General features: G+C 41.6%; 1 protein-coding gene across 1 annotated transcript; it reads right to left on the bottom strand.

Moving 5' to 3' along the window:
* Positions 1–5156: 5156 nt before the first annotated feature.
* LOC141006140 (prostaglandin G/H synthase 1-like) lies at positions 5157–21691 on the bottom strand. The gene is given in 13 exon segments (XM_073478271.1): positions 5157–6301; positions 6939–7080; positions 9891–10226; positions 11413–11560; positions 12587–12873; positions 14015–14261; positions 14555–14638; positions 14727–14908; positions 15598–15741; positions 15831–15971; positions 18622–18738; positions 21407–21490; positions 21586–21691. Coding segments are annotated over 13 exon segments (2541 nt in total). The 5' UTR covers positions 21593–21691; the 3' UTR covers positions 5157–5679.
* Between the last annotated feature and the right edge of the window lie 3010 nt (positions 21692–24701).

Raw genomic sequence — 24701 nt, 5'->3', positions numbered from 1 at the left:
TGTTTACACAGCATATATTTTGAGCATATAATTTTCATTTGAATCAGATCACACTGATGCAAACAGGGGACCTTCTCTTGCTTTGGTTACTGTGACAACTGATGTGGAAACATTGGATGGATTTTAAAGCAGCCCACTGGCAGCTTTCCACTCATGGCTTTGGAAAGAAAGAACAAACTGTTGTCGCCTCCCCATGAGTTTAAGCTGATAGAAGAATACTGCACCAATCATTCCTGCAGTGAGGCACGTCTCTTTCGCTCAGGATTCGGACGTGTACCTTTGAGAGGGATTGTTGACTGTGAAGATGTGATAGAGGCTGTGTGCTGTGGTCGCTATGAGGGGACTAAGGCCGGTGCTTTTCTTCATGCCTCTGGCTCTGCTGGTCCTGCAGAGTCGCAGCTTTGAACTACAGGATACAATTCATGCTCTGATAGAGGAGAACATCCACCTTCATGACCAGCTGGAGAACCTCACCCAGGCCCTCAGGGAGCTCAAACGGATGCTCTGGCATCACTCAAACGGTACTGAGTTTCACTTTTATACAAAACAAAACATGTAGAAGCCTGAAATATTTGGTGTAGTTATTTAATAGGGACATTATGAGTGGATAGTTATTTTCTTTGTAAAGTCGAATAAGAACAACTGATATTCAACAATATGATTCATAGGATTACTCAAAATTCACCAGAAAATGAAAAAAAACATGCATCTTAAAGCAAAATAATCCAAACAGAAGTCATTGGCTCTGTGTAAATCATGCAGGTTCACTGTGAGTTATATGTTGTGTAAACTCATAATATTATCATTCATTCAAAAACAGATTTTCTTTTTGTTTCTAAGCAATAATTTTTCCATTTTTTCCAAAAGCACTGGATGTTCTTTAAAAGGTTCAACCCACACCTGAAATGGCAAAAAAAATAAAAATTCTTGTTTTTATCTGTGAGACCCAGGCGAGACTTCAGTCTGGATTTCCATAACAAAATATAAAAAACACATGACACAAAGGAGTTAATATATTGAATATCTAATTTTCAAATGAGGAATTGGGCTCCTACACTACGCCACTCTGCATTTCACAACACATACTGCTTGTGTATGTATACGCAAATAAAACCCACATAACATTCAGCATTGTTTCATGATCCCACAGAATTTAATCCCATGACAAAGATCTGTAATATACGCTCTCTGGTTTTATGAAACGTTCGGCCTCCAAGGTCAGAACAGCTGCCTGCACTGTCCTATAATTTTTGTGATTCCCCTTGTTTCATTTCCTGTTTGTGTCTGTTATCTCTTAATCCTTCCCTCGCTTCAGTCATCCTTGTTCTCGTGTAGCTTTCTCTTTGTAGTCGTGTGACCTCACACAGAGGAGAGATATGTTTAGTCTTGCTTCTTGTTATTTGCTTTTAATGCTGAAGTGCTTAAAGTCCAACTTCAGTCAAAAATGTGTTTTTCTTTCTTGTTCCTGCTATTGAGTGTTGGGGTTCACTGTGTAGAGAGAAGTATGAGCAGAGAGGCTTAAAGCTTTCAGTGCACTTCACGATGAAGCAGGTGACATCTTGTGTCCAGCAGCTAGTCCATTGCAGATTTGTAATGAAAGAGAAGCAGTAGATACCATTTTAAAGGGTTTAATGTGATAATTATACTCTTTTTTCCAGCAAAACACACATTAGGGAATTCATATATTTGCCTTAAAGGTGCAATATGTAAGAATTTTAGTAAAAAAAACATACATAAAAAAAACAAAAATGTTTTTAACAGAATGTGAGGAAATAACAGTTGTGGCATTATTAAGTCTATGTATTGTGTTGAACAGATATCTTAGCATGCTAACCAGCAAACCCCAACACTCCCCTGGTGCTCTAAGCTTCCCGGTCAGATCGCTAGATGCACAGCTAATCAAGCTAACTTGGTAATGGCACCTAGAGTGAGCAGCAGTTAGCGATGACCATGTTGATATGCTTCCCCCTGCTCGTTTTTAGTATGAACTTGATAGCTGACCAGTTCTTACATAGTGCACCTTTAAAGGATAAGTTCACACAAAAGTGAGAATTCAGTCATTATCTACTCACCCTCATGCCGATGGAAAGTCAGGTGAAGTTTTGTAGTTTTCTGGAGCTTTGCAGCAAAACAGTATGGCAGGATTCTCCTAAACAGCTGAAGTAGATGGGGACTTGTTTTTTAAATGTAAAAAAAAAAAAATTGGCGTGGCTTGTCCAGTGTAATCCAAGTCTCTGGAAGCCCTGAGATGCCAAATTGATTTGAAAAGACGTTATTCACGCCCTCAAAGTACGCGTTGGACAGGGTACGCGCTAACGCTATTAGCTTAGCAGCTACAGTGAAGATTTCGGCTTTAAAAGCGTGTGAATATTGTCTTGGATTACACTGGACCAACTGGATGGTACGTATGGGGCCATTTTATCCTTTTTTAGTCCCTATCTACTTCAGTTGTCAAATTTCACCCGACTTTCAATCGGTGTGGGGTTGAGAAGATAATGACTGAACTTTCATTTTTCGGTGGACTTATCCTTTAATACATGTGTGCCGGGGATCAGCCTTCATATCTACATCCTGACATATCCATTCTGCGTGTTTAATACAGACCCAGATCATCACGAGCACCACGAACATCACAATGAGGACGTCCAGCATCTGTGGGACGAGTGGTCAGAACACGGTGCGTATCATGACTCCAGCGTTACTGTGAAGTCAGAGAGGTCAGGTAGTGGATGTGAAAAGCTTCCGGCAGATTTGCTGCATTGAGCGCGCATGTTACCATACCATTAGGTGGCATTGATTTCATGGCTGCCAGTCAGGCTTTCGGGTCAGGAAAGGGGTCGAGATTAATCAACTCTGCCACAAATGAGCCTCCCAGCAGCACAATAGTTAAAGGTGCTAGATACACTGCACGAGGTGACGCAACTATTTCCTGTTTTCCCTGGCAGGCATCAGTGCAGAGACCCATCAGCTGCTGGAGCATGCCTTTTGTGAACATGACCTGCACGGCTCAGCTGCTCCCCTCCATGAAGAAACAACCCTCCTGCTGCTGACGCTGCCTTGTCTCACCCTGCTGCTGATGAGCTGTCTGTAGGCTACATTAGCCTGGTGTCCACTGAGGAGCTACGCACAACTTCAGCTGCTGACGATGTTGCTCTGTTTTTTTATACAAAGTCAAATCCAGCTGCCAGGATAAAATGTGCACTTAACATTTCTGCAAACCACTGGTTTGTTCACATTTGTACACGTCATAGGCTGCGCACCACGTCGACTTTTCTACAAAACATGTTTCACATCACATGTTTATGACCTGACGTCCACGTGTGGAGGTCGAGGGGATGGTTGTGCAGTTACAGGAGACGAGGATGGCAGAGACCGCAGTTTGAGACAGCCTTTTAACTTTTGTAAGTGTGGGACCACTGGATAATTTTGATAAGGGGACACAGCTTTTGTAGCAACAAAAAATGATATTTTTGACGGGAAGGTTGGGACATGTGTCAGCCGTGTTTTTGACAAGATCTTGAGACATCTCCAGCTGCGTTAATGGAGACCAAAGTAGTAATTAAAAGTCAAAACATGATCTTTTCCTAACCCTAACCCAGTGGTTTCTGTGCCTAAACCTAACCAGATCATAAGCACAGCATTGTCACAACACAAAGTAGAAAATTGAACCTAAACGAATGTAAAGTTGCAACATATTAATGATTTTGCAGAGACGTTCATCGCCAACATTTATTCTGCAAACTATAAAAAACTAATGACTGAAGAGTGAGTTTTGATATGGTCACAGAGATTAGCTCCAGCTCTGGCTCATCGTGTTCAGAGTGATTATTGAGTGGACAGAATTGGTTGAGTCGACCTATCCACAATCTGTGTTTAGACAAATGACCTCTGGGGAATTTACTGAAGTGGAAAGAAGCCTGTTGATGCTGGCGTATCATCACAGAGGAAGCTGTATCATAGCATGTTAGACCTGGTGACTCGTCTGATTACGTGCTGTGGTTATCTGTTGTTGATCAAGCAAATACTTGTGCAGCAGTTGTTTTGTTATGATAGTGATGATAAGGGAAACTTTTGGCTCTTCGGTGTATCCACAGATGTAACTTTGGCTACTGCACGCGAGTCCAAATTTCACAATGTTAACAAATCAAACTTTTACTTCTACTTTTACCACCAATCATTAAATCATCATTAAATTTCAGGTAATTAAGACTACAAATTTCACTTGTGTGGACATTTTTCACAGCAGACATCTTGTCTTTTCACAGAAGGAAAGCACAGGTGGAACTAATAACATTAAGGATAGCTTTGTTTTAACTATCAGTAACATTAATCACAGCTGTGTTTAACAAGTCGAAATGTCTGCTATGAAAAAGGTCCATGATGTCTGTAAATACCAGTATTCATCTGATCTGTGAATACAATAAATGACTACAAATGGGATGACTCTGCAGCCCAATGTGATTAAATCTTTGATTACTAACATGCTGTTGACTTCAAGGTTCAGTGTGTTCCTGTTCTCATTATCTTAGAATGATCCTTTTATATCCACAGAGGGAGCAGGTCCTCCTCCAGAGTCTGACATATTGGTGCAGAAGGGACAAGCCAAACACTGACTCTGGGGAGGGCCTTTTGATTTTTTTGGTGGGTTTTAGCAGCCACTGCGAGGGATATTTCATTTTTTCACTAGATGTCACTAAATCCCACACACTGGACCTTCAGCTGAATGACTCCAACTGATGGAAAAGGAAAATCAAAGCTGCATCTGTTGACTTTCTTTGGCTAGTAAGGGACAGCAGAAGAAGCTGTCAAGATGACACCGACTAGCAATACTTAAAATTGATGTTGCATAGCTTGACAGGTCGGCATCGCATGGACCGTGTCCCTACCTTGAAAATAAACCCCTTCTTAGCTTTGCTTTGGTCTCTACCAACCCCAAAGGGAATACCTAGCTCTTCAGTAGCGTGTCATTACGTTCACCTGACAGTCTCTAACTTTGTCAGACCACTGTTTGTGTAGGTAGGTTTATTAAAGCTTTAATTTTCGGCGAATGTTTGAAAGTCGAATGAAATTAAAGTATGTGGGTTGAAAAACCAAAACAATGAGCTCAAATCAACCAAACCCAAATCAAACTCTGATCAATAAAAATACAACAGGCAGCGAGTCCAAACGTGTTTATTTTTCCCACTATTTGAAATGGTACAGCACATATAAAAGTTATAAAATTAACTCAAAGTCAGTTTGGGCTGAAAGGTTTTGTAATCTACAGAGTGAAACACATTTAGTACAACAAAGATGTGCATGAAACAAAACAGAGAAATGTTTTTTACACAATGAATAAATAGTTGACAAAAAAAAAGTAGCTCAAACAAAACATTTAACCTGACATCTAATCATTCTCAATCACGTGTTCTCTATATCTATAAAGGATTAAATTTACTCTTATGAAATATAACTCATGTTAACCATGGAATGATGTCATGATGAAACTCACTGATGTTCTGTGTGCATTTACTTTTGGCTTCAATGCTGGTTGGATGTTGCTGTGTGAGTAGAAACAAAGCAATCCCGGCTCAGTCCGTCATCACTACCGGGGTCCACGTACATAAAAATGATCTATAGTCCATGCAGACTGTGTACGCATGTTTTCCCAAGCATAAATGATTGTTATATATCATGGCTCTAGTCTATATCAAGGTCAGAGTCCTCATCGCTCACATTGGTCTGTATGATGGCTCCATTGCGAACCGTCTTGGGGACGATGGAGGACTTGTCAGGCAGCAGGCCGTACTCCTGCAGCAGAGCCTCCAGGTCTACAGCGAAGAAGTCTTCCCCGAGTTGGTCTGTGAGCCGCACGAAGTTCCCGATCAGGTCCCCTCCTTTGTAAACGAGCAGAGCGGGCAGAGCACTGCCTCTGAACAGTGCGCTGGTGCTGATGGCCGAGCTGCGTACGCTGCAGAACTTGACCAGCGGGTATTCCTGGGCCAGACACATGAGGCTGCCGCTCATGGCCTCGCAGCCCGGGACATCCGGCTCGTAGATGTGGATCATGACCAGAGTGCTTTTGTCCTCCTTGTCCAAAGCCTCCAGGAAGTCCTCTCCGCTGGTGAGCTCATAGACCTGCGCAAAGCGTTTGCCACGGCAGAGCTGGCGCCGCATCTCTTCAATGCGCTGCATGCGGTAGTGCTGAAGGAAGTCTTCATCATCCTCTTCTTCCTGGAGCATGTTGTACTCTTGCATGGTCATCTGTTGGGAAGACAAAGAGGAGAACAAATTATAAATAGCTAAACCAGCAGACTCTTAGCTTAACATGAAAACTGGACAGCAACCGTGTAAGATGGCAAATTGTTCTTTTACACTTAGTATAAAAAGAATATCCCCTACAATGTCAAAATTTTCCTTTGAAAAGAGCAATCTTGCTGCGTCTTTTACAGACGCTCCAATTATACCACATTTTACTCTTGACTCTTCGATTACTTGTCTCTAAATTGGCTGTGTATAACTCTATGACAAGGATAAACCTTTTTCTTATGTCCAACAGTTGGCAGATGCATTGACGCAAAGTGAAATCAAGTGTGTCACTGCGTTTACTAATCCATAATTAGATGATATCAGAAAATAGAGGATGAGGGTGCAGAGATTCCACTATGTTAATCAGGCTGTCTTAAATTAATATCTTGCCCGTATTTAGTCTTTTCCCACAGCAAGTGTCCTATTATCAAGTGTGGCACAGTTTCAAGAGGCAGTCACCCATACACCGCCAGGACGGTATGAGCAACAAGATACTGAAGATAAAAGGAGAATTTCACATGCATTTCTTTCCTGTGAACTGTGTGTATTTTGTTCCCACTCAACTCACTTTGCCTTTTATTTTTTCCTGCAGCTCTTTCTGTTTCTCTTTGTCTTTCTCCTGGTCGAGGTCAGAGCGGCAGGTCATCGACAGCTTCTTGATCAGTCTTTCCATCTCTTTCTTCTGCTCTTGTTTCTGCTCCACCTCCAGCTGCTTGTACTTCCTCCAGTCATTGATGACACCCTTTGGTCCTGGAATAGAATAACCAATGTCACTGTTATCATGGTGAAGTACTGCAAATATGTATTAAGCTCTAAATAAGTGTTAGGTTTTATTAAGAATAGTCATTTTTAGGGTGTCAAGTGACTTTTCTTGTTGTGCATGTGCATGTGCTTGTTTAAGTACCTGTGTTGACAGCGCTCCCATCCGCGCTGTAGTCTATCTCCGGCTCCTCGATGTTGCCGTCCCGGATGGTCTTGTTCTCCCCATCCTCATCCTCGTTGTCGCTGCCTTCGTCCTCACTGCTGCTGTAGTAGTACTGCAGCTTCTCTCCCAGGATCTTGTCATCCAGAGTCGTCATGACAACGGCTCACCTGAGGGCAGCAGTTATTAATGTGTTAGATGGGCACCAACAGGGCTGCACGATATAGTACAAAAGTGAGATTGCGCACCAATGCAACTCACTAATACAACTTTGTCAAGACATAACACTGAGCTTAATGCTTCTGTATGAGTTTATTATTCTGTTTCACATGACTGAGAGCTCATCATTCATCTGAAAGTCTGTATTTTAAGCAGGAACTAAACTAACTAATCTCATACATTTAATCCTAAAAATCACAGACTGCATTTGAATAAGCACTACAACCTCCATTTTGTTGAATAATTTGACTAGCCATTTGCATGACAGTTGACACAATACTACCATTTGCTTCATCCTTTAAAGCCTCGTAGATAAAAACCTCGTCAGATTAACAACAGTTTTGTCTCCTAACAGAGCACATTAGTAAATGGAGCGTAATAATCCAGATCGACAGCCATCCAAGCTGTCATAGGTCGGTGAGAAAGGGTTTATTTTGAAAATGGGGCATTGACGCTATTCATAGCTTATAGTAAAGTGTGTCGATTTAGACAACTTGAGCTGAGAGGTCTTTAATGGTGCACTGATCCGTATGTAAGCCACCCAAATGTGCACAGATGGAAGGACAAGGAGGCAGAAACCCTTCACAAATCCATTTCAGTTTTGACGATGATATTACGCTAAACCAGTGTACAGCTCTTTTCTGTGACTTGGTTGCAATCTGATGACCAAACAAAACAATATCCCTCCACTGCCTCTGAATATAATGCATTTAATATATGTAAACAGCAGGAGCGAAGGCCTACAGCCAACACCTAACATTAAGTTGTATCTGTGGATCCCTGCCGATGTGACAGCTACGACAGCTAGCTAGCTAGCTAGCTCGCTACGTCAGTTAGATATGTTAGGCAAGCTATTAGCAGGTATTGTTATTTACGAGCTCACCTATCCACACACGACCGTAAAGAGGATAGAGACAATCCAATTAACTCATTTATTAAGTAGGACACGGGCCGAACCAGCACTGCTCGTGTGAAAGTGAGCCATGTTAGCATTAGCAAACTGAGGTAGCTTAAACCGACTTCCTGTGACAACCAGTAGACATTAGCTAACGGAGTAAAGGTAAAATATACCCTGACTTCAGCTTTATACACTGTTATAAAAGCATACAAAAATGCACCTTTAGTTACTTGTGAAGTATTAATATTGAGCTTACCTCGATTTTATGGTCAGCTGACGGTAGGACGATAACAGCAACTCCCACTGCTCCCTAGCTCATCTGCTAGTTTAGCTGCCGCAAGCAACCCTGCCTAAGTATGATGCCTTCACGTGACACGAAAAAATATCGTAATTATGAACACATGCGCAAACAGAACCGAAATGTAACCGCGTGTTGCGATTTTTTAAGCTATAATAATGGCGAGGAGGGCATCAAAAATCAGCGTCGCTTTAAATCGCGGAGCTGCAGTTTATTCTGGTTTTATTCCCATCAAGTTTAGTAGATTCAAAGTGATTTAACTGTAAAATTGTACTTTACTGACAGCACCCAAAGGCAACACGATACCATGGTTCATCCCACTGACGTAGGAGATGTGGGAGGCTGCTGGAGGCAGGACTGGGCAGTCTCCATCTTAACAACTAGAGGGCAATATAACTATAAAATATCATGACAAATGCTGCTGGCAGGCTCACAAAAATTGAAAATATTTGTTGACCCTCCCAAAAAAAATATTTGTACAAAAGCTACTATGATACCAACAGGGGTACCCAGGTTTACTTTCCCTTTTGCTAATACAAATCACTGAAAACACAGATATAGTATCGCGTATGAAAGGCCTTATCTTGTCAAGAGCGTCTGTAGATCTATTTGCATTTTCTGGTTGTATCCTACAAAAATGTTCTAAGCCATCATGTATCCGATGCTCCTGCTTTACGTGTTTTTAAACCCGCTGTGCATCTTTTTTTTTATTTCAAAACCTTACACCCCGCTGTTGGATGAGTCTCAAGCCAAAACAAACAGTGGATTCACAAAAAGCAGTGGGTGAGAAGAAGTGGAAGTGGGAATTGAGACTGAGAGGTCCAGAACAAAGGATAGAGAAAACAAAGCTTTGCATCACCGCCAGTTCAAATGAATGGACAATAGTTCACTTTGTGTCTATAGTTTTATTTCATTTACTGGTTACATTGCATTGCAATCATTTATTTTAAAATAAATCTACAGACAGAACATATTACTGGACAGTGTGAACATGCTTTTTCTGATGGTATTTCAGTCTTCAGGCAAACAAAAATCATGTGTTTATGTCCTCACTGTTCGTTCAAGCGTGAGACCGAGTGGTTAAATTAAAAAAAAGAGACGACTTTTCATACCGGGCTCCGAGTCCTGTGTGATTCTCCAGTGCTGTTCAGACAAACATCACTGTCTGTTTGCCACACATACTGTTCATCTTCAAAACTTTTTTTTTTTAATTAGCAGCAGCCCCCTGCCTGCAAAGGGTCATAGCTCATCAGTCCTTCCTTTACTGTTGTCAGTACCTCTTTGTGATTGCTCCTCAGTTGGTAAACTAAATGCCACATAAGGACACGTCTTCATGTTTAAACAGGCCAGTTTCTTTAGCGTGGCAGAGTTCACTATGTCAAAGCCGACTTGGCCCCCAAAGGTGCTGGGCTTCCAGTACTCAGGAGAACATATGGGGTTTCCCAGGAGGCCTTTAAGGGAGAAGGGGGCACCCATCTCCACCATGCTCTCTCCAAATATGGTGCCCGGTCTTGTCCTCTCCAACATCAAACCAGGATAAAATTCAAGAGCATCAATGTCACCGTAGAACTCTTCAAGCTCCCGGGCTATCTCCTCGTTATCTGCAAATGGTAACCACAAGTGGGCACAGTTAGTAAAAATATCTAACATCAAGGACATAAGTCAGTTCTTTGGATCAGTCGGTCAGTCCACCACTTTGGCTGGACATTTGGATGGATTGTCATAAAGTTTTTCATGGTCTCCCCAAAGAACCCTACTGACTTTGGTGCCAGCATGAGGTTTTATATTTTAATGAAATATTTTGACAATGATTGGATGTGCTGCCATGAAATTTGGTAAAAAGAAATCCACGGTGACCGGAGGATGAAGCCTAATGACTTTGGTTAAACCCACTGGATGTAATCAAACGGTATGCAGTTTTATCTTGAAAAAAGGGCTCGATGTCCCTCCAGATTTTCACTCTCCATCTTTGAAGTTGGTGTTCAATTGGCAAGTAGTGAAATGGGGACAACTCCTTCGTTTCAGATTCCCTTTGTTTATAGGACTTGCTACTGCAGCATATCACTATCCCAGCATTCAAGATTCCCACCCTGAGCGTGACTTCAGAAAAAAACGGCCATTGTGTTTAGTGCTGACTAGCAAATGTTAGCATTCTAGCACACAAAGCTAAGATGGTGAACATGGTAAGCTTTATAAATCGTGCTAACATTCTGATCGTGAGCATGCTAGCATACTGACTTTAGCATTTAGCTTAAAGCCACAATGTGCCTCACTGTAGTTTCTTAATATCACATATTCTGCTGTGGCAGGGAACTACCTGATGTATACCAACATGAAGTCAACATACAACATACAACAATACAAGGATTTGATACAAAGATGTTTTCCTCCTCCAAAGCAGGAAAAGCAAAGGTGTGTACAAACATTAACAATGGCTCCATTTTATTAAGTGTCCCAGTACACCATGACAGTGAGTAAGCATGCATAATATCAGAGCCCTAGAACAAGCTCACCTAAATGGAATGCAGCCTTCATACATGTTATGAATTCCACCTGTGCATTTCTTGCTTTGACACGTCAAAATGTCTGCAGAGAAAAGGATCTGTTGTAAAAGCAACTGATAGCAATGGAGAACAGTCTTTAAAGATGCCTTCAAGTGGAGGGGATGCAATTCATTTCAAGAATGTCTGTTGGGCTGCTCTCATGGACTTGTAAAAGTTGTAAATCACACGCTTTGACGGTTGCACTGCACGTTGTGTGGTCTGAACGCAAAACTGTTTGTCTTACCAGTGAACTCGCTGAACGATGTGTACGGCTTCAGGTTAAAACGCTTCCTGTACTCGTTGAAGGGCTGCACGCGGAGTTTGCGGGACTCCTTTATGGTCGACACGGCCACATGGGTCACCACGGCATTGATGTTATGGCCCCCACCAATCTGTAGGACGAAGAAGAATCTCAAAATACTGGAAATGAAATAACTTTAGGGAGACATCAGCATGTTTTGAAGATATACATGTGGATGTGCTTTGATTTGTCCGGTGGCTGCTGGGTTGTATATGTTAACCTGTGATTAGGTCTCAGAAGTGTATGCTAATGAAGGCAAAGACATCAATTCATTTTCCAGCAAGTACATACATTTCTGTATCTGGCAGGCAAGGGAACCCAAACACGATATTAACCCTTTCATGCATGGTGTCGCACTACAGTGGACAGATATTTGGAAGTCTTTTTAAACCATTTAAAGTGGAGTAACATGTCCCAATCACTTTTATTATTATCTTTCTATGTCTATGTCTGTAGTTTTGAGATATGGCATCATTTGTTTAAAATGGTGGAGATGCACCAAGTACCTCTGGAATAACTGTTCAGTCTTATTCTCAGAAAACCAGCAAAATAACGTGTTAGAAATATTTTTATCTGGTAAATTTCTCTCTGTGACTGAAAATACATCTGCCAACTCCAGTGGACGTTATTTGGCAGAGGGTATATTCCATCTAATTAGGTTCTGCCTTTGTGTCTTTTATTTAAAATGAAATTTAAAATAAATAGTCTGAATATAAGCCCAATAGGCAGAATATACCCTTTTGCGCATCCACTGCAAAATCTGCTGAAGTGGACTGATGTATTTTCAGTCACAGAAAAAAAAGATGTACAAGAAAAATATTATTACAAATCTGAAGTGTTTCTCACACCTTATTTTTTATAAGATGTTAAGAGGGTTCAGACCAACATAAAGCATCAGCATAAATATAACAATCCCCATCAACCTCAGTTAATCTTACAACAGCACAAAAGAATGGCCCTAGTGTTTACAGGATACAAATCCGAAGTGTGAATGGGTAAAACCCATATATTTAAAGATATCAATACTGCAAATTCTATCCCACTGGGAACTACCAGTTAGTTGGAATTACTGATCTTCCTGCATATGTATCATGTTACACTGTCTGTGGTTAATTACCTGGCCGGCAGCTTGCCGAGCGAAGGCGTCCACCAGCTTATCAATGCCATAGTGTGTGATAACAGAAGTGTTGAAGATGAACTGTGTGTAGGACAGTTCATCTCCGTTGATGAAGAAGCTGTCGGGCATCATGGGGTGCCAGTGGTAGAGCTGGCTGAACTCTAGAGCGATCCGGTTGCCATACTGGAAGTTGGAGTTAAAAAGCAGGGTGGGATCAAACTTCAGCTGCAGCCGGTATCCGCTGAGGTGCTGCACGTACTCCTCTATCACGATCCTTATTGTCTCCCCTGAGAGGAACATGCGGAGACACAAAACGGGGGAGGGCAAGAAAGATTAATTGTAACGCTTATCTCTACTGAGTCACGACAGAACAAGTTTAAACTCAGGTTGGCTCTATTAAAAGTGGTCATCCATGAGCTTCTGGAGAGGTGTGCTGACGTACACTGTTATTAAAAGCTTTAGACAAACAAAAGATGTTTAAAATATATATAAATGCATGAAACGAATAGCGTGACATTCCGGGAAATAAGCTTTTTGCTAACTTGCTACGTTTGCTAGATTAGGATTTATGAGAGTTTAATGAGATGACTAATATCTTTCAGTTAAATATAAAGCTGCAGCCAGCAGTGGGGAAACAGCAAGTCTGGCTCTGTGCAAAGGAAACAAAACACACCTACCAGCCCCTTGAAAGCTCTTTAATAAACACATTATATCTTTTTTGCTCAATCAGTACAACAATGAAAGTGTAAAAAAACATAAACTTGGGGCTTTAAGGTTGCTATGTGCTGGACTGTTACTTGGCTGGATGCAGTGGCTTCCTACCAGCGGAGCCGCTAGAAGGTTCCTACACATGGCCGAGAAACATTCAAACACACAACATTAAAGGTGCAATATGTAAGGACTTTAGTAGAGAACATAAATAAATGAATTAAAATGATCATCACGTGAAAGACTAACAGTTGCTATACTAACAACATTAGTTAGCATGGTTACCGGCTAGCTTCGGCTCGTCCTGCTCCAAAGCTTTCGTGTTAGCGGTGTAAACACAACACTCTCATTCTTTATTGCTAGCTGCACGGCTAACTGAGCAAACTAGCTAAGGGCAGCTACAGTAGGTAGCCGTTAGCGGTTACTACCCCATTATTGATTTTCAATATGAATTTGACACGTGGCTGATTCCTACGTACTGCACCTTTAATTAGTGAGCTGAAGAGTTTCTAGTAGGTAGATTTTGTTATCCGTTTCACCGTTTCCTGTCTTTGTGCTACGCTAAGCTAGTGGGTTGCTGGCTGTGGCCTTAAAGGGATAGTTCAACATTTTTGGAAATATGTTTATTAAGTTTCTTGTGAAGAGTTAGATGAGAAGGTTGACACCACTCTTATATTTGTCTGTTAAAACGAAAAAAAAAAAATGTTAAGCCCAACTCACCAATAATGATGAGGCGTGCGGTCTGGAAGAGCTGCTCATCATCCCAGGTGGGATGCTCTGCCTTCAGGATGTCACACACTCGGTTATGCTCCCTCAGCCACAGTGTGGCGTACATTCCCAAACCGGGCAGGAGTCCAAACACTTCCTGACCAATCGCCATCTGATCCTCAGGAGGGATGCCGGGGGGGTAGCTCATCTTCACAGGTGCATCAGCTACAGGGGGAGGGTACATCTCGCCGTTTATTAACTGATGGGAAAAACAATAATTACTGATTATACATTGCAGCTCATACTCTATAGTCCTGCAGCAATATGTCATTTAAAAAGCAAGTTAAGTTTATTTGCATCTATATTTTTTGGCAGATACCTCTCACTGTTTGTGAGCAACAGATTTGGATGACACAACTTTTTGATTAATGCAAATTACAAAACTGTTTCACTCTGTCTGGAATTTCAATGATTTTTTTCCAGTCTTAATTAACATGTAAAGACAAGTCTTTGCACACATGTTTTCTCCATTCAGAGTTTTGATTCTTTTACCTGATACTTGAGTTTTCCATCTTTGTGAAGCCTGAGCAGGAGCTGACGTTGCAGGTTGTCTCCATAAATGTGTCCCGCATCCACCTGTGTGTTTTGGAAACTGTTATGAAGAGTGCTATTCTAATGAAATGTATGTTTATATAAATGGACAAAAAGGTCTAAATGTACTTACCCCATGCGACAGAGCCTTAGTGAAGCCCACACCCATGCGATTGTAGGTCTTAAAGAACTGGTGGGTGAAGTGTTGTGCAAAGAAGGCGAACATGAGGTTGGAGCCCTGGGGGTCAGGTCTAAACGTCCTTCTCTTCAGCAGCCTGTCAACCAGCAGCTCAGGGTCAGGCAGTCCAGCCTTGCCTGAAGAGAAAAAAAACCCCCACAGCGTCAAACACGGCAGAGGGCAACACACAGATACGCCACGCCTCTAGTCATAATACTGAAGCAGTGTGTCTGTGAAAACAGTACTGATACAGTTAACGCATCGCACTGTGCCTCCAAGGTCAATAATCTTAATGCATGTCACTGTGGTGGACGACTTTGCTTCAGCTGAAACAACACTGAGCGAGACCATGTTTAGATTACATATTATAGATACTGTCACATGTTTCCTCCTCATAATGCATTATAATAACAAAATGATACAGTAGTGGAAAGTATCTATGTTTACAGTACAGTACATCAGTATAATTGTAAGGTACTTATAGTTTATCTGAGTATTTCTATTTTATGCTGCTCTTCTTTTTATGCTACCTTACTAGATATTAATATTTTTTAAGTCAAAACATTAATCAAATCAAATCGCAATCAATATAAAACAAAAAATGCAAGTAGAGTAGATCATGGGCGTTGTTGATGTAAATCTATCTATGTGACTCAGTGCACTCAGAGTTACAGATTAAGTAATATCTAAATCTGAACGTTTAGTCACGTTCGCTCACGCTCTGACTCTCTCCCACAAATGAAAGTGGCAGGTGACTAACTGTGAGGCACGGTGATAATATCAAAATATTGATTATGCAGCTTTAAACTTGATATAAATGACTAACCTTTGACCCCCAGAGGTGTAGGGCAGTCCTCTGGCACAGGAGGCAGAAGCCGAGTGTAGTAACTCAGATTAGAGTAGGATTCCCAGTTGAGGTAGCCGTATTTAGAGTTGAAGGTTGGAGGGCTGGGTATTAAGTTGGACCTTACTGTTCATAAAAAAACAAATGGTTATAAGATACAATGAATACATGACAGCCCTGAGAAAATTTCTCTTGAACGACCTGCAGACTCGAACCTGTTAGAACCAGCCTCATGAGAATGTCCCGTAGGTGGGTGTAGTTAATGATGTCCCAAAGCCAGTGGAAATGGGTGAGAATGTAATGCGCCGCATCCGGGCTGGGTTTCAAGAACAGGCGCACTCTGGTCCAAAACTCAGCTGTGGTAGGAAAGACACGTGAAAAAACAATGTTCTTGTTACTGGAAGTTAGAGCAGATGTGAATTTGGAAGACATTCACCCGGAATAACATAGTCATTATGTCACGGTCCAACAGGTCACAATGCAAGCTTGGCTTTCATTTCATAGCCTCATTTCCAGACCTCCGAATCTCCACCCACATCATTAAATCACTCGACGGCTCATTGAAAGATGTAGAAAGAAATGGAAATTCTGTCTGATTGTCAGTCTAGTGGTTTTTAGCATCCTGGGGTCAAGGCTTGATAACATACCAGGCAAAGCTGCCTGCCTGCAACTGCCCCATCGCTCCTAAACTCCAGGGGCTCCTGGCTTACTGCGCCAGCTGGTTTGTCCTAATTAACTTGAACATTTGTTGAGATATTTCACCATTAGACTCAAGATTCATTTAATTCTCATTATGCAAAACAAGACGGTATAATGAAAAAAACTACAAAAATTATACAGACTAATTATTGAGTAATTATCGAGCCGCAAAAATAAATTATTCATGGTAGAGTGTTGAGGATGAGTTCAGGAGTCTCACAGCCTGAGGAAAGAAGCTGATCGGTAATCTGGTGTTAGGGCAGCGGATACTTCTGTATCACAGACCGTGGCTGGGGTGGGTGCTGTCTTTTAGTAACCTTTGGACTCATAGTAACCGCAGACATCATCTCACTTCACCTCTATCACTGATGCTCTGTAGACGGGTAGCAATGATGTTCTGTCTGTCTGGTGTCATGCCAGTTTGCGGTGTTTCCAGTCAGGCTGCTCTCTATTGCTTCTCTGTAAAAGTCCTCCTCTGTGAGGTTCATGCCAAGGAACCTAAAACTGTGCTTGCTCAACTGATGTAGACAGAGTTGCATGTCTTTCCCCCCCTTTTCTCTAAAATCAACTATTAGCTCCTTGGTTTTGCTGACGTTGTGCAGTAGACTTTACTCTGTGTGTCACTCTGCAAGATCGTTAATTTCCACCCAATATGACGTCATTATTTATACTGAGGCTGATGACGGTGTTGTCATCTACATACTTCACAATAGAGTTCTCGTCATGTCTGGGATGAAAGTTGTGGGAAAACAGTGTGAACTGGAGAAGGCTGAGCCCCGGTGTTGAGCAATAACATAGAGGAGGTGTGACTGCCAATCCGTACTCTCTGGGGTTTGTGAGGAAATTCAATATCCAGTTGCAGAGTGTTGTACTCAAGCCCAGAGTTTTGCGAGATTGTATTGAATGCTGAGCTGAAATCAACAAACAGCGTTCTGATGCAGGTGCACTTATTGTAGAGGTGTGTGTAGACTGAGTGGAGGGCAGTGGACACCAGAACCAGTTTCTCAAAGTACTTCATCATACTCAGGTGCCACAGTGAGGCCAGTCATTTAGACTATCTTTGATTTTTGTTAAACTCTGGTGAATATTATTTACCCTAACATGCAAAACGCCAGGAATAAAGTCAAGCTTTTGTAAAATACTGTAAATGACAGTTGTTATGGCATAAAACCAATGATCTGTTGATCTTTACAAATCCAGATAGGATAGTCTAACAATAGCAAAGTGTCATAGCTGAAAATATTTGTTATTTTCAGATCGAATATCCAATTGCTCCAATTGCCGCCTTAAAATCGGAAGGCACATTGCATCGTGGATTTGGAGAATCGTCACACTTTTAGTTGTGTTTTAATTTGTTAGCAAACATTTACATAATAACCTGTACAGCACCAAGATTTGCATTAATTTGAGTCATATTTCTGACCACCTGGCAAATGAAAGTCCAATATTCACACTATTTTTGCTCTATATTTGGTCTCCACCAGCTCCTGAGGCTTTCCTGAGGGAAATATCAATCTCTTTAGCTGCTACACGCTCCACTACCTTTACCAACAACTCATTGACATTGTTTGTCTGCCGTTTGGTGCTGAGCAAGTAGCGTACAATAGATTTTAAGAACTTTTTCATGTAAAATAGCTGTCTGCTGTGGCCGTAAATTATGATTGGAGAGCAAATACTGTATCAAAGGTGGGTGGAAGGGGGGATTGTGCTCCATAAAGATGTTCCAACGTTGATTGTGTTTGTGTAAGATGAGCCACATGAGTGGGCTATTCTATCTTGTGTAACTATTATTGTAAGTGAATGTTTTCACTCAATCCCATTTCCCCCGACTCCCATATAGCTTTTCTTTCCTTCTCCTCCCACTCGTTCTTTCTTTTTTTCTCTACCCAATAACGGTAATGGGTAATTGCTGTTTTGCCTGATGAGTGTGATGTAACTGTTTGACTGTCTGCCAAACACATCACGTCTGATTAAGGACTACAGTGTGTGAATGTTCCTTGTTAATGAGAGGCAGACAGGCAGAGTCTGTAGGTGGTTCAGTGAAGAGATCAGCAGAAGCAGCTCTGATCCAGCTGGACTCTCTCTACCTCCAAATATTTGGGTCTGGACGAGGACTCCCAGCTCTGTGAGCCAGCAGCTATGTTGCTCGATTTCCTGATTTAACAACAACAAGCTGGAACAGTCTTTTTCACCAGCCTACCATCTAATCCTTTTGGTCTCATGTACAAAAGAATATTTCAAATTCCTTAAAAGTGCAATAAGAAGGGAGGATATGAGAGCTGGTCTCACGAGAATAAATGGACTCACGGACGGTGCAGTTTTCTCCGTAGTAGCCGGTGCGAGTGCAGTCGCACTCATACTTGTCTTCACCATACCTCACACACACACCCCAGTGCTGACAGGGCAAATAGCAGCATGGGTTCACTGTGGAAAACAAGAAGATGAAGTAGTGTCAAAGGCTGTGAGGAATGCTTACATAAACTCAGGCAGGCAGATCATATATGAAGCTGTGTCACTGTCAGAAACTGAAAATGAGATCACATATTGACTCGAAACTCCACTTCCTCCCCAGTGATTAAGTTCACGCTCAAAAACGTCCGCCTTAGCAACGGAGTGGATATTAATCTTCAGTATCTGTCACTTAGCCAGACATGAAGTTGCAGCTTGAGCCTTCAGGGCCACCATTCATTAAAAAAACATCTGCTATTAAAGTGATGCAATCCCATCTAATTCCTGCTCTTAGTTCAGTTCTTGCTTTTGGTTAAAACACTATCCAGTTTCTCAAAAATATACTTTGCTGGAATAGCACAAAAAGGACAACAATTTAGAAAAATCTTGAGCTCATTCCTCAAAATTTCCCTCGAGGAAACTAGATGATTTGGTCCAGATTTTAGGGGAAAATACAGATACAGTTCATGCAAATAGTTCAGGTGAGTTAGTTGTGTTCAGTTTAAAAGCAGTTATGGATCTGCAGAAGAATTTCCTTTAAAAGATCAGCTCAATTAAACCCAAATAAATCTTCAAAAAGCATCACAAACTACACATTTTTGTAGGTTAAGCTGACCTGCTATGCACTCACTCACGACTGGAGGCATGTTTTCAGCTTGTCTGTCCAATTCTTGTGAATGCCGGATCTCAAGAAGGCCTTGAGGAAATTTCTATAAATTGTTTTACTTGTATGACAAGTCTGACATCAGTGCCTAGCAGTTTATTTAACTTGGAGTTAGTCAGATGAGAAGATTGATATCAGTCGTGTATCATTCTGTTACATATAAGGTTACAGCCAGGCAGGCTGTTTAGTCTTTATGCTAAGCTAGCTCAGCTAACCGGCTGCTTTGTGTTGACTTAATATGAACAGACCGACATGAGAGTGGAATCAATCTTCTAATCAATCTCTCTAAAACTGAGCTTAGCAACCCCGCACATGTAACGAAGTGTGGGAAAAACAAACCACTCTCGGATTATCAAGTGAGCTGAATGAAAAGGCCTTTGCTCTACAGCCAGAACCGGAGGCAGTTGTCTAACAGACACATTGACAAGATAGAACAAGCAAAGTTCATCGATAGCAGTTTCAGGGTGAGAAATTGAATCCTCTTAAATTACAACATCGGATGTTTGTGTCAGACATTCCTCCCTTCTTAGATTTATGTCCTAAAAAACTGCAAGTTTATAATATTATAGAATAGTTCAGGGTGTAGCTCTAGAAATATGTATGTTATGTGATAAACTATACAACATCCACGTAAAGGAAAACTCCCCTGCCAAAAAGCATGACCTGAGAGAACTTACATACACTTCCCTACACATGCAAAAACATGCCTCTCCCTCCAGTCTTTCTCTGTCTGTCAGCAGCACACTCAACAACATCACTAATCTCATCTGTCTGCTGTATAATCAACCTCGACCCTATCTGATCTTACAGGTCACAATGAGTTCAAATCTCATCATCATCATCATCATCGTCATGCCATGATACTATAGCGTTGAATCAGAAAATGAATCAGTGAGACAGCAGTTTATGGTGAAAGTGTTTTCTACCATGACTCTCACTGTGTCTGGAAAGTTCCTCCTGTGTGGGCCTCAACCGCAACAAAATCTCATTGAGAAATCTTAGGATTTAGCAGCACATAGACGCAGAGGAGACGAAGAAGGTTGTGAAACTTTTTTGTTCGTGTGTGTGGGCTGGTGCTGTTAGCCCGAGGGCAGGATGGTATATTGTGTGTGTATATGTAAGGGGAGTGATGGGGGCTGTTAAGGTCCAGCTAAATGACACAGGCCAGACAGGAAAAGTCTGTTTGGGGGCTTCACCTCTTAAATATTTATGTATGGATATCCAGTTCCATGAATCTGTTAGCGCTTTAGGGAGGTAAAACATCTTTCAATAGATTTAATGTACATTTACTCAAAGATTTTTACTCTATTACTATTATAATATTTTAACACAATAACTTTACTTTTGTACAAGTATTACTTTTGGGTACTTTCTACAACACTGGCACTGGAGGCCTGATTACGGACTTTTTAGGGTCGACAGTCGACCAATTATTGGATCTGATATTCAGCATCATTCTGATTATCAGAATCAGTTCTCTCTTAATCTGATTGCAGTTAAAATACATATGAATGTGCTACTTGGGCTCTGATGCAGCACGCCATCTGCAGAGTTACTCGTCATTAAAATGATCAAATAAATGTAGTTGAGTAAAAGGTACAAGATGTGCCTCCAAAATGTAGTGGAGTGGAAGAAAAAAGTAACTCAAAATTGTACTCAGTTACATGCCATCCCTGCCAATGTTTCTGAATGATAATAAACAGTAAACTATGTTTTATTGCAGTGCATTCCCTGAGGTCATATTACTGTAACGGGAGCCTGCTAGGGCCTGTCTTTGTTATCAGGGTTACGGGAATGTCCTCGAAAGCCTTAACTCTTCTTGTTCAGAGGAAGACCTGATAAAACCACTGCGAGAAAACACACACACATGCACAGACACATTCAAACCCCACTGAACATGTGTTTCCTGCATCTGTCCAGACTGACAAATACAGGCATAATAACACACCTAGTCCAGACCCCCACTGACCCCTCACCTACCTGTGCTGGAGGTAACCTCATCACCCAGGCATGCAGGCTCCCACAGCAGCAAGACAAGAACCACAACTGATCCTAGAACAGAGGCTTAAAAACACACAGATTCAATCAACTTATTGTTTAGGAGACGAATAGGGTGAAACATGAAGCAGCCACACCAGCAACAATCAAGACATACTTACATCTCATTACAGCAGCCTCAGTTCAGGAACATTTCATTCCAACAAATGAGAAAAGAAAAAAAAGTGTGAGAATCCAGTAAGTTGTGAGGAGCTGCTGACACACACAAACACACACACAAACACACACACACACACAGACAGTGAGAGTAACAATGCAGCAGGACCAGCAGCAGCGCCAGCTCAACAGGTTAAGTCCTGTCTCTGTGTGATAGTGCAGCCCCGTCGCACTGCGCCTTTTACCTGCCTTCACACGAAAAAAAAGGGAAAGTGGGACGGAGACTTGAGCCAAGGCAAGTGCGTGTGTCCCCCCTGTGTGTCGCCCCCTGCTGGTTGAATGCCCCACTGTTGATTTCTGCCTCCCACTGCAGATGCATGCTTTTTATCTTTCTCCACGTTCCCTCCCCTCTCACCAGGTCAGTTTGATTTAATGTTTGGGATAAGAGATATAAATATTAAGAGATGATACTGTGTGATAGGATGGAAGCAGCTGCTCCTCTCTGCTGATAAGGAACGCCATCAGACACGTCACAGTATGAAAAAGCACAGTTGTGATGGCTGAAGCACATTTTTCTGCATCAGTTTTAGGGTCCTGCTAATGCCATAAGAGGGAAACCACCACCTGTATGCATTTAAAGTGTGTTTACAGGTCTGAAGGAATCTTTTTGGATCAGGATCAGAATCAGAAGCAGATTTATTGGCCAAGTATGTGTACACGAACAAGGAATTTGACTCAATCAATAGGAAAATTAAGACTAATATGTTTAAGAAAAAAATAGTGCATGTCATCTGATAAATTCCCTCCAGAGATGTCACTCAGTGGCTAAGCTGCATTGTGGGAAATGTAGGCGCCAGGTTTTGAAAAGGAAGAAGAACGTGTGATATTAAAAAGTGTTGTCTCTGGTTTTGCTGTATTGATTCTGATCATTTGTTTTTGAACTGTCCATAATGACTGCAGCAATGTTAAACCACTGGACTGTGTTTCAAAACCTGGTGCCAACATTACCCACAATGCAACGTACAACCCAACTGCCAGAATGAATGTTAACTAAGTATGTTTCTGCAAGACCACAGATTAATTAAAACTTAACATTTCTTTCTGTTTAGGTTGAATTTTCTATTTCTCTCTCATCACAGTGCTGTGATTATGCTCTGCTTAGTTTTAGGAACAAAAAACACTTGGTTAGGGTGAGGAAACATAACGGTTTAACTGTTTTGATCTGCACAAAAACAGCTTGAAATCTCTGCTGAGTCCAACAGCGGTCTCCTGTTTGGCAGCCATGTGGCCTGTAATAACGCCACCACCATTCACTCAACCCCTCAATAACTTAAACGTGATATGCCACGTTTGCTACGAATGTCAATCTTGGACGTATCTGTCTTTTGCAGAACCGTTAGCTGCTAAAATTATATCTGGACGACTGGGCTGCAAAAGGTTTAATTCTACTTATTACCCTTTAATGTTATTTACGCCAGTACTTTTCCTGCTATGGCAAGTCTAAATGTCTTGTAGGGAAAAAAGTTTTGCTCCAAATAAAAGGGATTGCAGCGGCCGCTCCTTGACCTCTTCACAAAGGCTTTACTTTGAAAAACCATAACGATAAGAAGACTTTGAACACTGATCAGCCAGAACATTAAAGGAGAAACGGGTGAAGTAAATTACATGAATTAACTTGTCACAATGCAATGTTCTGCTGGCAAACATTGGGTCCTGATATGTGTACATACCACACACCCATTAGCAGTTCAATGAGCTCTGCAAACATTCTCAGGAATGGCCTGAGGAGTGTGATAAAGGCCTCAAGGCATCATCTGGTATTCGATCCCAATCTGATCGAATATTCGTGGCAACCATGGAGGCTCCACCTCGCAACCCCCAGGACTTAAAGAAAACACTTTCAAAGCCCTGGTGCCAGACACCACTGGGCACACCCAGAGGTTTTGAGTCACGGTGGGGCCGCCGTGGATCAGACTTGTATCAGCCTGTCCCACGGATGCACAATTGAATTGGTTTCTGGGGAATTTAAAGGTCATGGCGACTCCTTGAGCTCTGGCAATGGCGTTTGCATGGTTGGTGCATGTCAAGTGAAATCCACACTGATGCCATGACTCAAGGCTTCCCAGCAAAACATTCGATTACAATGAGATGATAAATTGTATTCACTTCGACTGTTTTCCTTTTAATTTGGTGGCCGATCAGTGTATATCCCATTCCATACAAACAGATACAATACAATGGGTTTATTATACATGGAAAAGTACAAATTAAGTAGAAAGATGTAAAAAGGTGGGAAAACAAAGTAGAATTAAATTGTGTTGGTCATAAACTTTAAATAAAACAAATTGGGCCATGGGCATCACTAGATTACAAGTGAGGGACCACCAAAATCATTAGGATTCATCCTCTGGGCAACATGAATTCCAAATTCCATGTCAAACAATGCTGAGATATTAAAGTGTTGGGCTCACATCGCCCCACATAAACACACAGCATTAGCATGACTGAAAAGATGCGCTACAGTGAGCTTAGGTACATGAAAAATAAGCATTAAAACACAGATACTTAATGAAGAACATTGCAAACAAAGCAGAATGTAAGTTTTTTTTAACGGTTGAACAACAAGAACACGTTTTTGGCCCACTGGTTCTTCAGCCCGTCTCGACCTCTATCACTCCACTGGGGTGGGAACACAGCAACAGCACGGGTCACGAGGCCAAAGTCGAGGAGGTGTGTTAGGACTGCGTGGATGTAATGGATGATATCGCCTCTGACCCTGGAGGTCAGGAAGCACAGAAGAGAGTTGTGTTGCACTCTAGAAGACTGCTGTTACCAGGGCAGGAAGTATTAAAGTGAGATTTGATGTCTTTTTGGTCCATTTATCTACATTTATTAACCTGGTCATCACAATAACTACTTAGAAAAACAACAGGGGAGGCAGGTAGAAACAGCTGTTTACAATTTTTTAGGAAGGCAGGATCTGGCACAGATTAAGCCCTTTCATTCAGTGTTTTTTTAATGATATAATGATTAGTGAGGCTGCTTTTAGAGTTCTGAAGGTTTCCATGTGTGCAGTAATGTCACTGCAGCAACTATCGTAACACATTTAAGCAGCCAAACT

This window comes from Pagrus major, chromosome 12, assembly GCF_040436345.1.
Source record: "Pagrus major chromosome 12, Pma_NU_1.0".
NCBI lineage: Eukaryota > Metazoa > Chordata > Actinopteri > Spariformes > Sparidae > Pagrus > Pagrus major.
The sequence above is the reverse complement of the archived record's forward strand: the minus strand, read 5'-3'. Positions and strand labels throughout refer to the sequence as shown.